Source organism: Callithrix jacchus, chromosome 14 (genome assembly GCF_049354715.1).
Source record: "Callithrix jacchus isolate 240 chromosome 14, calJac240_pri, whole genome shotgun sequence".
In the NCBI taxonomy this organism is placed as follows: domain Eukaryota; kingdom Metazoa; phylum Chordata; class Mammalia; order Primates; family Cebidae; genus Callithrix; species Callithrix jacchus.
In genome coordinates, this window is record NC_133515.1 from 8,569,450 (window position 1) to 8,585,816 (window position 16,367).

A 16,367-nucleotide genomic window follows, 5' to 3' on the forward strand; every position below is an offset into this window, starting at 1 on the left:
ACTGCTTTAAATGTGTCCCAGAGGAAGATCGATCCAAGATGGCCGACCACTAACAGCTCAGGATTGTAGCTCCCAGTGAAAGCCCAGAGAACGAGACGATGCCACACTTTTAGACGAATTTTCGTCACTCACCGATCAGCCGATTCCCAGTGGAGGAGCCCCACGGGTCGCCAGCGCGACTCTTGTGGCCGCCGCAGTGGTTTTGCCGGCATCTCGGCGCAGCAGCTCTTCACGCAGAGCCAACGGGACTGCTTCCCCTACTGACCGGAGTTTGGAGCTCCGGGAAGTCAGAGCCGCTTGTTGCGGACTCAAGAAGGAAACCAGACCAGAGATTCCCGGGCAGAAGAGCACCATCAGTCTTACCGCTGCTATTTAGGCTGCCACAGTGGGTTGCTCGGATCCCAACACTGGGAATCAATAAGTCGGACGTCGACTCAGAAAACTAATTAGAAAGGCGGTTCATCTACAATGAAGGGGAAAAAACAGCCTAAGAAGGCCGAGTATACTCAAAATCAGAACCCATCAGCAACAGAACAAGCCCTGATGGAAAAGGACTCATCAGCAGCAGAACAAGCCCTGATGGAAAAGGACTCATCAGTAACGGAACAAGCCCTGATGGAAAAGGACTGTGTTCCATTATCTGAAGTAGGCTTTAAAAGGTGGATGATAAGAAACTTCTGGGAGTTAAAGGAACTTGTTCTAACCCAATGTAAAGAAACTAAGAACTTGGAAAAAAGATTAGATGAAATGTTGAAAAGAATAGACAATATAGAGAGGAATACAAATGAACTTATGGAGTTGAAAAATACAACACGAGAACTTAGTGAAACATGTACAAGCTTAAACAGCCGAATGGATCAAGCAGAAGAAAGGGTATCAGAGGTCGAAGATCAACTTAATGAAACAACACAACAAGACAAGAATAGAGAAAAAAGGATAAAAAGGAATGAGCAAAGTCTCCAAGCAATATGGGACTATGTGAAAAGACCTAATATACGCTTGATTGGTGTACCTGAATGTGACGGAGAGAATGAATTCAAGCTGGAAAATACTCTCCAGGACATTATCCAGGAAAATTTTCCTAATTTAGCAAAGCAGGACATTATTCAACCCCAGGCAATACAGAGAACACCACAAAGATATTCCTCAAGAAGACCAACCCCAAGGCACATAATCGTTAGATTCACCAAGATCGAAACGAAGGAGAAAATATTAAGGGCAGCCAGAGAGAAAGATCAAGTTACCCATAAAGGTAAGCCTATTAGGCTTACAGCAGATCTCTCAACGGAAACCCTACAAGCTAGAAGAGAGTGGGGGCCAATATTCAATATACTTAATCAACAGAACTTTCAGCCCAGAATTTCATATCCTGCCAATTTAGGCTTTACATTTGAAGGAAAAATAAAATTTTTTAGGAACAAGCAAGTACTCAGAGATTTTATTACCACCAGGCCTGCTTTACAAGAACTTCTAAAAGAAGCACTATACACAGAAAGGAACAACCAGTATGACCCTTTCTAAAAATACACCAAAAAGTAAAGAGCATTAACATAAAGAAGAATTTTTATCAATGAAAGGACAAAATAGCCAGTTAATATCAAACGGCAGCAACCCTAAATTTAAATCGACCAAATCTCCCAATCAAAAGATACAGACAAAATCTAACGGTATATCCAAAGATATACATAGACTCAAAATAAAGGGTTGGAAAAAAAAAAAAAACGTACCAACCAAATGGAGAGCAAAAATAAATAAATAAGCAGGAGTTGCAATTTTCACATTTGACAAAATAGATTTCAAAGCTACAAGGATACAAGGATAAAAGGATTAATGTAATAATAAGAGATCTTAACACCCAGATACATAAGACCCATAATGAGATTTAGATTCAACGAGACAGAAAATTGATAACGAAAGCCGGGACTGGAACTAAGATCCAGAACAAATAAACTCAATAGGGCTCTCCATTTTAAACACACAAAATATTCATTATCCACAAAATCTAATGATATATCTAAAGATATACAAAGACTCAAAACAAGGGGATGGAAAAAAGCTCACCAACCAAATGGAGAGCAAAAATAAATAAATAAAAAGCAGGAGTTGCAATTCTCACACTTAATAAAATAGATTTCAAAGCTACAAGGATGCAAGGGTAAAAGGATTAATACAACAATAAGAGATCTTAACACCCAGATACATAAGACACATAATGAGATTTAGATTCAACGAGACAACAAATTGATAAGATATCCAGGACTTGAACTCAGAACCAGAACAAATAAACACAACAGAGGTCTCCATTTTAAACACATGAAATATGCATTAACCACTTTAAACACTCAAAATATTGATCGGCCATTATTGAAACCCATTTTAGGAATGAAGTAATATTCCTTTTTCCCTCTTTTTCTTTTTTTCCCCTTCTTTTTCTCTTTTTCCCTAAAAAAAAAAAAAAAAAAAAAAAAAAAAAATACTTCCACACACATACAAAAAGATTCCAGATCCAGATGGCTTCACTGGAGGATTATACCAAACATTTAAGGAAAAAAAATAACACCAATGTTATACAAAAAAATAAATAAATAAAAAATAAAAATAAAAAAATAAATGTGTCCCAGAGATTCTGGCATGTTGTGTTTTCGTTCTCACTGGTTTCGAAGAACTTCTTTATTTCTGTCTTCATTTCATTGTTGACCCAGTCAACATTCAAGAGCAAGTTGTTCAGTTTCCATGAAGCTGTGCGGTTCTAGGTTGGTTTCTGAATTCTGAGTTCTAACTTGATTGCACTATGGTCTGAGAGGCTGTTTGTTATGATTTCAGTTGTTTTGAAGTTTCTGAGCAGTGCTTTACTTCCAATTATGTGGTCAATTTTAGAGTAGGTGTGATGTGGTGTTGAGAAGAATGTGTATTCTTTGGATTTGGGGTGGAGAGTTCTGTAAATGTCTATCAGGTTTGCTTGCTCCAGGTCTGAGTTCAAGCCCTGGATATCCTTGTTGATTTTCTGTCTGGTTGATCTGTCTAATATTGACAGTGGAGTGTTAAAGTCTCCCACTATTATTGTGTGGGAGTCTAAGTCTCTTTGTAAGTCATTAAGAGCTTGCCTTATGTATCTGGGTGCTCCTGCATTGGGTCCATATATGTACAGGATCGTTAGCTCTTCTTGTTGTATCGATCCTTTTACCATTATGTAATGGCCTTCTTTGTCTCTTTTGATCTTTGTTGCTTTAAAGTCTATTTTATTGGAGATGAGAATTGCAACTCCTGCTTTTTTTTGCTCTCCATTTGCTTGGTAAATCTTCCTCTATCCCTTTATTTTGAGCCTTTGTGTATCCTTGCATGTGAGATGGGTTTCCTGGATACAGCACACTGATGGGTTTTGGATTTTTATCCAATTTGCCAGTCTGTGTCTTTTGATTGGTGCATTTAGTCCATTTACATTTAGGGTTAATATTGTTATGTGTGAATTTGATACTGCCATTTTGATGCTAAGTGGCTGTTTTGCCTGTTAGTTGTTGTAGATTCTTCATTATGTCGATGCTCTTTAGCATTTAGTGTGATTTTGGAATGGCTGGTACTGATTGTTCCTTTCTATGTGTAGTGCCTCTTTTAGGAGCTCTTATAAAGCAGGCCTGGTGGTGACAAAATCTCTGAGTACTTGCTTGTTCGCAAAGGATTTTATTTTTCCTTCACTTCTGAAGCTCAGTTTGGCTGGATATGAAATTCTGGGTTGAAAGTTCTTTTCTTTAAGAATGTTGAATATTGGCCCCCACTCTCTTCTGGCTTGTAGTGTTTCTGCCGAGAGATCTGCTGTGAGTCTGATGGGCTTCCCTTTGTGGGTGACCCGACCTTTCTCTCTGGCTGCCCTTAGTATTTTCTCCTTTATTTCAACCTTGTTGAATCTGACGATTATGTGCCTTGGGGTTGCTCTTCTTGCGGAATATCTTTGTGGTGTTCTCTGTATTTCCTGCATTTGAGTGTTGGCCTGTCTTGCTAGGTGGGGGAAATTTTCCTGGATGATGTCCTGAAGAGTGTTTTCCAGCTTGGATTCATTCTCTTCATCCCCTTCTGGTACACCTATGAAATGTAGGTTAGGTCTTTTCACATAGTTCCACATTTCTTGGAGACTTTGTTCATTCCTTTTTGTGCTTTTTTCTCTAATCTTGGTTTCTCATTTTATTTCATTGAGTTGATCTTCGACTTCAGATATTCTTTCTTCTGCTTGGTCAATTCGGCTATTGAAACTTGTGCATGCTTCACGAAGTTCTCGTATTGTGTTTTTCAGCTCCTTTAATTCACTCATATTCCTCTCTAAGTTATCCATTCTTTTTATCATTTCCTCGAATCTTTTTTCAAAGTTCTTAGTTTCTTTGCATTGATTTAATACATGTTCTTTTAGCTCACAAAAGTTTCTCATTATCCACTTTCTGAAGTCTAATTCCATCATTTCATCACAGTCATTCTCTGTCCAGCTTTGTTCCCTTGCTGCTGAGGAGTTTTGGTCCTTTCTAGGAGGCGAGGTGTTCTGGTTTCGGGTGTTTTCCTCCTTTTCACGCTGGTTTCTTCCCATCTTTGTGGATTTATCCACTTGTCGTCTGCGTAGTTGCTGACTTTTCGATTGGGTCTCTGAGTGGACACCCAGATTGTTGGTGATGAAGTATTTCTGTTACTTGGTTTTCCTTCTACCAGTCTAGCCCCTTCGCTGTACAACTGCTGAGGTCCACTCCAGGCCCTGCTTGTCTGGGGTGCACCTATAGCAGCTGCAGAACAGTGAGGGATGCTACCAGTTTCTTTTTCTGCTATCTTTGTCCCAGGATGATCCTTGCCAAATGTCAGTCTTTTGGATATAGAGGGGTCAGGGAACTGCTTGAGGAGACAGTCTGTACCTTATAGGAGCTCAATAGCTGAGCTGTGAGCTCTGTTGTTCATTCAGGGGTGTTAGGCTGCTATGTTTGGTTTTGCTGCAACAGAGCTCATTAAAAACACCCTTTTTTTCTCAAATGCTCTGTCTTGGGGGGTTTGGGCTTTATATTTGGATGTCCGTTGAGGTGTCCTGCCCAGCTAGGAGGCAGTCTAGTCACTATTTTCCTGCCGAGGCTCCGCCCTGCTGTCGTATGGTTCGCCCTGTTGCTGCAGACTCTGCTCTTCTGCTGTGGTCTCTGCCACCGGCTGCACCCTGTGGCGGAGTCTCTCTGTTGTAGCAGGTTGCCTCGGCAACAGCAGGCTGCGTCAGCAGTGGGCGTGTATCTCAGTTGTGGCGGGTTGCCTCGGCAACGGCAGGCCGCGTCAGCAGTGGGCGTGTATCTCAGTAGGGGCAGGTTGCCTCGGTAATGGTGGACGCCCCTCCCCCACAGAGCATCTCAGGGACCGTCTGCATGGGGAGTGTTTGGAATCGTGGTTTTGTCCGTCCCACTGGGCTACCGCAAACGCTGTGTTCCTGCAATCCCCTGGGCTGGCCCACTGTCCAAGTCCCATTCAGTCTCAAGTCCAGCCCTCTCAAGTCTCAGGTTGCCAGTTCAACAGGGCACCTAGACAAGCGCACCCTGTGGGGAGCGCTGGGTAGGGCCGGCCGCCACCACCCCGGCTGCCGGCTTCGCCGGGCAGTACCTCTGCCTGGTGTCCCGTGTCTCCTTTATACTTGGGAATTTCCCCGTTCTGTGGGCAACAAAGATCAGTCTGGAAATGCAGCTGTGACTCACCTCTCCGCGGATTCACCGAGAGCTTCAATCCTGGGTTGTTCTCACAGCGCCATCTTGAGTCCTCCCCCCATATGTATTCTTTTGAAAAGTGTCTATTCATATCCTTCTCTCACTTTTGGATGGGTTTGTTTTTTTCTTGTAAATCTGTTTTAGTTCTTCGTAGATTCTGAATACTAGCCCTTTGTCAGATAGGTAGATTGCAAAAACTTTTCTCATTCTGTTGGTTGCTGCTTCACACTAATGATTGTTTCTTTTGCTGTACAAAAGCGCTGGAGTTTAATTGAGTCCCATTGTCTATTTTGGCTTTTGTTGCCAATGCTCTTGGTGTTTTGGTCATGAAGTCCTTGCCTATGCCTATGTCCTGAATGGTTTTGCCTAGGTTTTCTTCTAGGGTTTTTATGGTGTTAGGTCTTATGTTTAAGTCTTTTATCCATCTGGAGTTAATTTTAGTGTAAGGTGTCAGAAAGGGGTCCAGTTTCTGCCTTCTGCACACTGCTAGCCAGTTTTCCCAACACCATTTATTAAACAGGGAATCATTTCCCTATTGCTTGTTTTTATCAGGTTTGTAGATGTGTGGCATTGCCTCCAAGGCCTCTGTTCTGTTCCATTGGTCTATATCTCTGTTTTGGTACCAGTACCATGCTGTTTTGATTACTGTAGCCTTGTAGTATAGTTTGAAGTCAGGTAGCATGATACCTCCATCTTTGTTCTTTTTGATTAGGATTTTCTTGGCTATGCAGGCTCTCTTTTGGTTCCAATATGAAGTTTAAGGTGGTTTTTTTCCAGTTCTGTGAAGGTCATTGGTAGCTTGATGGGGATAGTGTTAAATCTATAGATTACTTCGGGCAGTGTGGCCATTTTCACGGTATTGATTCTTCCTAACCATAAGCATAAAAACCCTAGACGAAAATCTAGGTAAAACCATTCAGGACATAGGAGTAGGCAAGGTCTTCATGAACAAAACACCAAAAGCATTGGCAACAAAAGCCAAAATAGACAAATGGGACCTAATGAAACTCCACAGCTTCTGCACAGCAAAAGAAACAGTCATTAGAGTGAATCGGCAACCAACAGAATGGGAAAAAATTTTTGCAGTTTACCCATCTGACAAAGGGCTGATATCCAGAATTTACAAAGAACTAAAACCGATTTACAAGAAAAAAACAAACAAGCCAATTCAAAAGTGGGAGAAGGATATGAACAGACACTTTCCAAAAGAAGACATACATGAGGCCAACAAACATATGAAAAAATGCTCATCATCACTGGTCATTAGAGAAATGCAAATCAAAACTACATTGAGGTACCATCTGACGCCAGTTAGAATGGCGATCATTAAAAAATCTGGAGACAACAGATGCTGAAGAGGATGTGGAGAATAGGAACACTTTTACACTGCTGGGGGGAGTGTAAATTAGTTCAACCATTGTGTAAGACAGTGTGGTTATTCCTCAAGGCCTTAGAAATAGAAATTCCATTTGACCCAGCAATCCCATTACTGGGTATATATCCAAAGGACTATAAATCATTCTACTATAAGGGCACATGCACAGGAATGTTCATTGTAGCACTGTTTACACTAGCAAAGACCTGGAATCAACCCAAATGCCCATCGATGATAGACTGGACAGGGAAAATGTGGCACATATCTACCATGGAATATTATGCAGCAATCAGAAATGATGAGTTCGTGTCGTTTGTAGGGACAGGGATGAACCTGGAGAACATCACTCTCAGCAAACTGACACAAGAACAGAAAATGAAATACCGCATATTCTCACTCATCGGCGGGTGATGAACATTGACAACACATGGACACAGGGAGGAGAGCACTAGACACTGGGGTCTGTTGGGGGGGAATAGGGGAGGGACAGCAGGGGGTGGGGAGTTGGGGAGAGATAGCATGGGGAGAAATGCCAAATATAGGTGAAGGGGAAGAAGGCAGAAAATCACTGCCACGAGTATACCTATGCAACCATCTTGCATGTTCTTCACATGTACCCCAAAACCTAAAATGCAATAAAAATAAATAAATAAATAAAATACAAAAATCAGCCAGGTGTGGCAGCAGCATCTGTAATCTCAGCTACTCGGGAGGCTGAGGAATCACTTGAACTCAGGAGGTAGAAGTTGCAGTGAGCCGAGATCGCGCCACTGCACTCCAGCCTGGGCAACAAAGCGAAAACAAAACAAAAACAAAGCCAAGCTGGAATTTTGGGGGTGACTGGGATTTTTAACATGTTTCAAACATTAGCAGAGATTTTGAAAGAGGCTGAGCCAGGGCCTTCTTTCTCCCAGCTGGTGCATGATCAACTATCTCAGCTTTCAAAAGAGTTTGAGCATTACTTCCTAATCACAAAAGACCCCAAACTTGGAAAGAATGGATCCCCAATCCATTTGTGAGTATGTCAGGTGAATTGATTTTTGTCCATGCTAGAAGAGGATGAACTGCCTGAGATGCAAATGATGACAGCTTTAAAAGTATATTTGAGATAACTTCAAATCTCCAGACGTTCTGGATTAAAGTCAAGCCTGACTATCCTGATATTGCCACAAAAGCACTGAAAAGGCTTCTTCCATTTCCAGCATCCTACCTTTGTGAAGCAGAGTTTTCTTCAGTGACAGCAACCAAGGTAAGATTATAGACTGGACATAAGCAACAGCTTTCGGGTGTCACTGTTTCCCAACACCTGCAGATGGGACTGTCTAGTTGCAGGAAAACAATCTTAGGGTTCCCAGTAATTTTACATTATGGTGAGTTGCAAAATGATTTCATTATATATCATAATGTAATAATAACAGAAATCAAGTGCACAATATATGTAATGCTCTTGAATCATCCCAAAACCATCCCCTGCCTGCCCCCACACCCAGTCTGTAGAAAAACTGTCTTCCATGAAACTGGTCCCTGGTGCCAATAAAGTTGAGGGCCACTGTGATAAAGAACTAGTATCTAGAATATATAAAGAACTCTCCATACTGTACATCAAGAAAAACATCTATCCAATGAGAACATGGACAAAAGACAAAGAGATGTTTCACTGTAGAAGATACAGAGATGACAACCACACAAAGAGAATTTCAAGTTCATTAGTCATTAAGGAAATTACATATTAAAACTACCACAGTAAAGTATTATACACATTTCAGAATGGCTAAATTAAAAAATAGTGGCAACAACAAATGCTGGAGAAACTAGGTCATTCATACACTTGGTGAAAATGCAAAATGGTATAGACACTTGGGAAGACAGGTTGGCACTTGGTTAAAATATTAATCATGCACCTAATATAAGAACCCAAAATTATGCTCTTGGACAGTTACAGAGAAATGAAAACTTATGCTCATACAAAAACCTAAACACAAATGTTTATAATAGCTTTATTTGTACTATCCAAAAACTGGAAATAACTCCAACATTCTTCAGTGGGCAAATGGTTAAACCAACTGTGTTACACCAATAGGATGAACATTACTCTGTAATAAAAAGGAATTATTGTAATACTCTGTACATTACTCTGTAATAAAAAGGAACTATTGATACATTAAACAACCTAGATTAATCTTTAGAGAACTATGCTGAGTGGAAAAAGTCAATTCCCAAAAGGTTACATATTGTATTATTTCATTTATATAATATTCATGAAATGGCAAAATTATAGAAATGGAAAACAGATTAATGGTTGCTGGGGATTATGGAGGGTTTGGGAATAGGAGAGAAGTAGATAGGGCTACAAAAGGGCATCACAATGGTTCCTGTGATGGAAATGGTCTGCATCTTCCTGAATCAATGTCAAATATCCAATATATTATAGTCTTGCAACATATATAATTCTGCAAGATATTACCATTGGGCAAAACCAGGTAAAGGTTACACAGGATCTCTCTATATTGTTTCTTATGATTGCATGCAAATCTACCATTATCTCAAAATCAAGAGTTTAATGTAGAAAAAAATTATGAGTGCCTCCTATATACAAAATATAGCTTAAGAAATACAAAAATAAATAGGATGGCTGAGATTGTTGCTTTGAGGAGATAAAGATACAAACATAAATAACCAAATTCCAAAGTAAAAAAAAAAATATTAACGTCAGGGTAACTTAAAGCCCTTTGGGAACAGGAAATAAGCCACAAAACTTGGAGTAAACATCTTTAATTTTTTTAATTAATATAAATCATTATCAAGATTTATATACTAAGGGCAATGATTTCAAAACTTTAAGAGGATTACCAGAATATACCCTACCTGGTCTTAGTGTATTTTTAAATAAGCTTTGGTGTATGTTCTGATATTTCTACTTCATATTGTGTCAGTTTGAGTAACATGTAAGACTTCCAATTTAAATACATCAGTAAAAATGTTTACAGGATGTATTGTTTGAATTTTTATAGAGACCACCTATTCTTGGGTTACTTTCATCATTAAAAGGTTCTTATTTAAATAAAAAATAATTTGAAGAGTGAGAATTCCAGCACACACCACTTCATTAAAACATTAACAGTGGTTCTGACAGAAACAAATTAGACACATGATTCTCAGATGCGTCATCCAACTGCAGACTAACAGAAGGTTTGGCCGGGCACGGTGGCTCATGTCTGTAATCCCAGCACTTTGGGAGGCTGAGGTGGGTGGATAACAAAGTCAGGAGATTGAGACCATGGTCAAACCCCTGGCCAACATGGTGATAACCCGTCTCTACTGAAAATACAAAAATTAGCTAGGCGTGGTGGTGCAAGCCTGTAATCCCAGCTACTTGGGAGACTGAGGCAGTGAGCTGAGATCATGCCACTGCACTCCAGCCTGGCGACAGAAAGAGACTCCATCTCTAAACAAATAGATAAAATAAAAGGTTCAATAGGGTTTGGTAATAATAGAAATTTAAACATGACCAAAATTTGCCACTATTTCAAATAGACTATCCATCTTCTATACATGCCCCTTTAGGATTCCAGCTCTATCTCTCCAGTCACTTCCTCCCGTGCACGCTACACTAGCCATTACAAAGTACTTGTTATTCACTCAAGAATCTATATATACTTCCATACCCTTGCCTATGTTGTTCTTCCTGATTGGGATGCCTCATTCCCTTAGAGCTCAGCAGTACCTCCTTGTGTACTCCTCCCTGATATTCCTGGGCTGAATAGAAATTTCCTCTATAAAGCTTTTAGTATCTCTTATTAACATATCATTCATTACAAATTATTTGCATGTCAATGAGAAATCCCTGAGGACAGAAACTTGTATCTTTTGAAAATTATACTCCCAGTGGCAAGTACAGTGTCAGGCACAAAGTAGATGCAATCAACTGAATTACAGTTAAAAGAATCTGGCCCATTAGTAAATAAATTTAGTGTAAAAGAGTATCATTAAAATTAAAGTTTAGCTGAATAAACCTCAACCTCATGGTTCTTTGCTGATTGCTATGTCAATGTATTTTATGATATTTCTGGCTAAAAGTAAATGCAAATTACATGCTAAAAGGAAGGGTTTCTGTTACAGTCTTAAGTTGTTTGGAATACAGCTGTCATAAACTAATCTCTTAGACTTCTAAAACAAAATCTAAGTTCAAAGAGATGGCTTGATGTAATATTACATAAAAAAGAATTTATTTTCCCAAAATTTTGCTAACTTCACAGTAATAGCAATTTTTAAAAAATGTATTACATACCATTTCTATTTCTTGATCTTTAGCAACCAGCTGTCGATTAAGAAGTTCTTTGCTTGAGTCAAGTTTAATGCAAAGTTCCCTAGTAGAAGACAAATCTGCAAGAGCAGACACTTTTTCAAACTGAACCTTCTGAAGCTCCTCTTCCATTTTTACAACAGACTTATGTAAGGTAGAAATCTGGGACTTGTAAGACCTTTCTGCATTTAAGTGCTACAAAAATAAAATTATATATTTTATAGATATATAATTTAAATTTAATCTAATTAAAATTATATATAGATATGTATACATATATATTAAACTGGAAGAAAACTACAACATGGAAAACAAAATGGGGCAAATCCCAGAGTAGTGCACTCGAGATTGTATGAAGTTTTGCACTTTGGGAGGCCTAGGCGGGTGGATCACGAGGTCAAGAGATCGAGACCATCCTGGTCAACATGGTGAAACCCCGTCTCTACTAAAAATACAAAAAATTAGCTGGGCATGGTGGCACGTGCCTGTAATCCCAGCTACTCAGGAGGCTGAGGTGGGAGAATTGCTTGAACCCAGGAGGCGGAGGTTGCGGTGAACCGAGACCACGCCATTGCACTCCAGCCTGGGTAACAAGAGCGAAACTCCGTCTCAAAAAAAAAAAAAAAGATTGTATGAAGTTTTTAGATAATATAGGTGGTAACAATATATACAAAACACTCTAAGAAAGATAAATTCAAGTTTCAATTTTTTTGGTTTACATAAAATCCATGAGCGGGGTGGTCAACTGGTCATTCTTTTTAACGTCCTCAGGAAAAAAAAACGAAAACAAAAACAAAAAACAACTTTTCCACTTAAAAGTCTCCAGTCCCAAAGCTTTTGAGATATATCGTTTGACCAACAGTTCTACCTATATTAGCCACAGTTTCAGTCATTCTATAATACAAATGCTATCGTTGTTGTTAAAAACAAAAATGCTAGCCACTGTTTTATTCACAACACCTGTTTCCAAATTCTTGACAGGCATGTCAATTTCAATCATAATGTTATAAAATGAGAACTGATAACTGTTTAACACTTACTAATACCTCAGAGAGAAAAAGACTAAGGGCAAGTATAAATTATGTATACATCCACATTATAGGAAATAAGAGCATGGTTCTTAAAACTATGAGATACAAGTTACATAAATGCTTTCAAATGTTCAAGATAATTCCACCCCCACCCTTTTCTTTCAGAAAAAAATGTCTTATATAAGTACACTGCCACCTACAGAGAAGTATTTGTTTACTATAATGTGAAGACAAGGAGAACTGAGAAGCAAAGAAATTTATGTGTTTTTACAAGTTATTTTATAAGTGTAAAGTACTACAATTTGCTCCCATTCTAAGTTATTTGACCATAATTCACTCCTACTTTTTCTCTACCTCTTCTCTTCCTTCCTCACTCACTCTTTCTTACTTATTCTTCAAGCCAACTTTTTATCCATCTTTCCATCTACCCACCCATTCATCACCTATTTATTGAAATATACTCTATGTTCCAGTCACTAAGCCTAGGTACACATTCAATGGTAAGTGGTATCTGCTCTAATAAAACCCCTAGACTACTAGAGGAGTCATATATTAATCATATAATGATACAGATAACTATATAAATACATATAAAGAAAATATTTCAGGAGAAAAAGTTATAACAAAGGAAACTGAACCAGACACAGTGGTTTATGCCTGTAATGCCAACACTTTGCAAGCCTGAAGTTAGAGGATCACTTAGGGTCAGGAGTTCGAGACCAGCCTGGGTAACACAGCAAGACCCATCTCTAAAAAAAAGCAAAAAATTAGTCACAGAGGGTCGCACATGCCTGTAGTCCTACCGATTCAGGAGGCTAAGGCAAAAGGATTGCTTGAGCCCAGGAGTTCAAGACTGCAGTGAGCAATGATGGCACTACCACACTCCAGCCTGGGCAACAAAGCAAGACCTTGTCTCGATGAAAGAAAGAAAGAAAGAGAGAGAAAAGAAAGAAAGAAAGAAAGAAAGAAAGAAAGAAAGAAAGAAAGAAAGAAAGAAAGAAAGAAAGAGGAAAGAAAGAAAGAAAGAGAAAGAAAGAAAGAAAAAAGGAAGGAAAGAAAGAGAAAGAAAGAAAGAAAAACAAACTGACCTAAACTGTGTCTTGGAAGTCAGGAAAGGCTTCCCTGAGTAAATAACACTTGAGTTGAAATCTGAACAGTAAGTGGATATATAGTCTGGTAGGAGCGGAGCTTCTCAAATCAAAGGAATGCTAAGTGCAAGGGTCCTAGGGAGGCAGGAAGAATGACATGCTCCAAGAACTGAGAGAAGGCTAGTGTGGCTGGAGCTCAGAGTCTAAATAGAAGAGTGAAAAAAGACGCAGTTGAAAAGATACACAAAACTTACAAGACAGGGCCTAGTGAGGCATGTTAAAATTTTGGTCTTTATCCTGTGTATTCTTTCTTTTTTTTTTTTTTTTTTTTTTTTTTTTCAAAACAAGTTCTTGCTTTGTTGCCCAGGCTGGAGGGCGGTGGCACCATCATTGCTCACTGCAGCCTTGAACTCCTAGGCTCAAGCAATTCTCTTGCCTTAGCCTCCTACAGGCATGTGTGACCCTCTGTGGCTAATTTTTTGGTGTTTTTAGAGATGGGTCTTTCTATGTGCAATGAAGACCCACTGAAAGATCTTAAATAGGAAGGTGATATGGTCAGGTTTGCTTTGAAATAATCACTCTGGATGTTTAAGGTTCTAGTAAGATGGATGCTTACGCTAAGGGGAAAATCACCTGGATAAAATAGAATTTTTTTTTGGTTTTGTTTTTGCAATTCAAAGCTGAGCTTGCAGGGAAGTAAAAGAAATTCTCACTGCCCAAAACAGGGGAAATAAAACCAGAGCAGGAAGCAAATAAGCAGCCCTGAAGCTAAGGCTGAGGATAGGAAGACCTAGTATCAATGAATGGCTTCTGCTTCAACATTCAAGCAAGGATAAGAGATAAGAATTTAGGACTAATGGAGAGCTAGAAATGAGACCTTTACATAATCTGGGATCCTTGAAGGCTATATACTAAATGAATGGAGGCTCTAGTAGAAAAATTCACTTACCCCCACAGAGAGACTGCAAAAACTTATCTTCACCCAGACTCTAGATAGGAAAAAAATTTCTTCTGTAAGAAACTGAAACCTTAGGTGTGACTTCACTCAATTTTAGAGTCTGACTTTACACTACCTATTCTCAATTCTAAACTTTAACATGAGGTTTGACCCGAGTCCATGAGAATACTTAGTAGAAATAACCCATCCTCCTGGAGGGACATTACCACACCCAGGCCACACAAGATCCCCCCAGAAGGAGAAAACATTTGCTTAAGAAGAGCTCATAATCAGCTGGGCGTGATGGCTCACACCTATAATTTCAGCACTTTAGGAGGCTGAGGCATGCGGATCACTAGGTTACGAGTGGGAGACCAGCCTGACCAACATAGTGAAACCCTGTCTACTAAAAATACAAAAATTAGCTGGGTGTGGTGGTGTGCACCTGTAATCCCAGCTACTCAGACGGCTGAGGCAGGAGAATCGCTTGAACCCAGGAGGCAGAGGTTGTGGTGAGCTGAGATTATGCCACTGCACTCCAGCCTGGGCAACAGAGTGAGACTCTGTCTCAAGAAAAAAAAAAAAAAAAAAAGAAGAGCTTATAATCAAAAACATTTTCTATTAAGTGATAAATTTGATCCATTTGAATTTGTACTACTGGTACATTTCTTTATGTACACATGGAACACAGAGAACACAGAGCAAGATGACCATATGCTGGCCATAACACAAGTTTCAGTAAAGGTAAAAGACTGGCAAATCAATAACTATGAAGAGCCATTTTCAAAATGCTCCAAATATTGACAATTAAGCAATAGTAGCATTTAAAAGTATTTTGACATAAAATAAAATGAAAACACAACATATCAAATGTGTAGAATGGGAATTCCATTTCTGGTATGGCAATATGAGAAACTCCATGAAACCATTCCCTAATGAAGCTAGTGTAACAGAAATAAAGAATGCCTTAGGTGAGCTCATCAGCAGACTGAATACGGCCTATGAAACAATCAGTGAGTTTGAAAATAAGTCAACAGAAACTACAAACTTACCAAACTGAAAAGCAGAAGAAAAAAAATGGTGTTATCTTGCTCTCTTCACAGTCTTTGTGAGCCAAGACAGGTTTTTGAGTTAAGGTGTGCTGGTGCGTGGGGCTTATGTGAAACCACATTCTAGAATAGAAATAACTGGGTGCATTTTGTGGGCCCTGGGACATCCTAAAATGGCCCCTTGGTAGGGGAGGAAGCCCTGTAGACAGGACGGACGTAAGACGACATGGCCAGGTTATCCAGCAAAGAGAGCCCAGCAGGCAGCCCAGAGAAGGCTGGTCAGCTGTCTGGGACTCCAACCAGACTTGAGATTTGCCTCATCTCGGTCAGGCTGCTCTTTGGCCACTGTGCTACATGGCCTGAGACCAGCTGCTTCAGTAACGGTCTCTACCATCAAGCCTGGGGGTGGAACAGGAGCGGATCTCTTACAACATTTGGGGCATAGACTTCCAAACTTCTGTCTGTGCTATACTGACTATACATACATACGTATATGTGCAAAAGTACGTATTTACCCAAAAAAGGTAGTATCTGCATTGTTTTGTGAGCTTTATTTATTTAAGTTCTGGGATACATGTGCAGAACATGCAGGTTTTTTTCATATGTATACACATTGTCAGGGTGGTTTGCTGTACCCATCAACCTGTCATTTACATTATGTATTTCTCCTAATGCTATCCCCCTCCCCTAGCCCCCCTGCCCACTGCCTGACAGGCCCCAGTGTGTGATGTTCCCCTCGCTGTGTCCATGTGTTCTCATTGTTCAACTCCCACTTATGAGTGAGAACACATATGGTGTTTGGTTTTCTGCTCTTGTGTTAGTTTGCTAAGAATGACAGTTTCCAGCTTCATCCATGTCCCTGCAAAGGACATGAAC

The 16,367-nt window shown here is 39.6% G+C and overlaps 1 protein-coding gene across 25 annotated transcripts in view; it reads right to left on the bottom strand.

The window, feature by feature from the left end:
* The window catches only part of TSGA10 (testis specific 10), a 184,204-nt gene that overhangs the window by 36,833 nt on the left and 131,004 nt on the right, over positions 1 to 16,367 (bottom strand). For 22 of the 25 annotated variants that reach the window (XM_078348759.1, XM_078348758.1, XM_078348755.1 and 19 more), the window contains one exon: positions 11,372 to 11,581. The exons of 2 other annotated variants lie outside the window; for them this stretch is intronic. In XM_078348759.1, coding sequence (XP_078204885.1) covers positions 11,372 to 11,581 — 210 coding nt within the window. Of the gene's footprint in view, positions 1 to 9,079; positions 9,177 to 11,371; positions 11,582 to 16,367 lie in introns of those variants that run through there. One more of the 25 variants, XM_054244564.2, reaches the window with a different exon arrangement.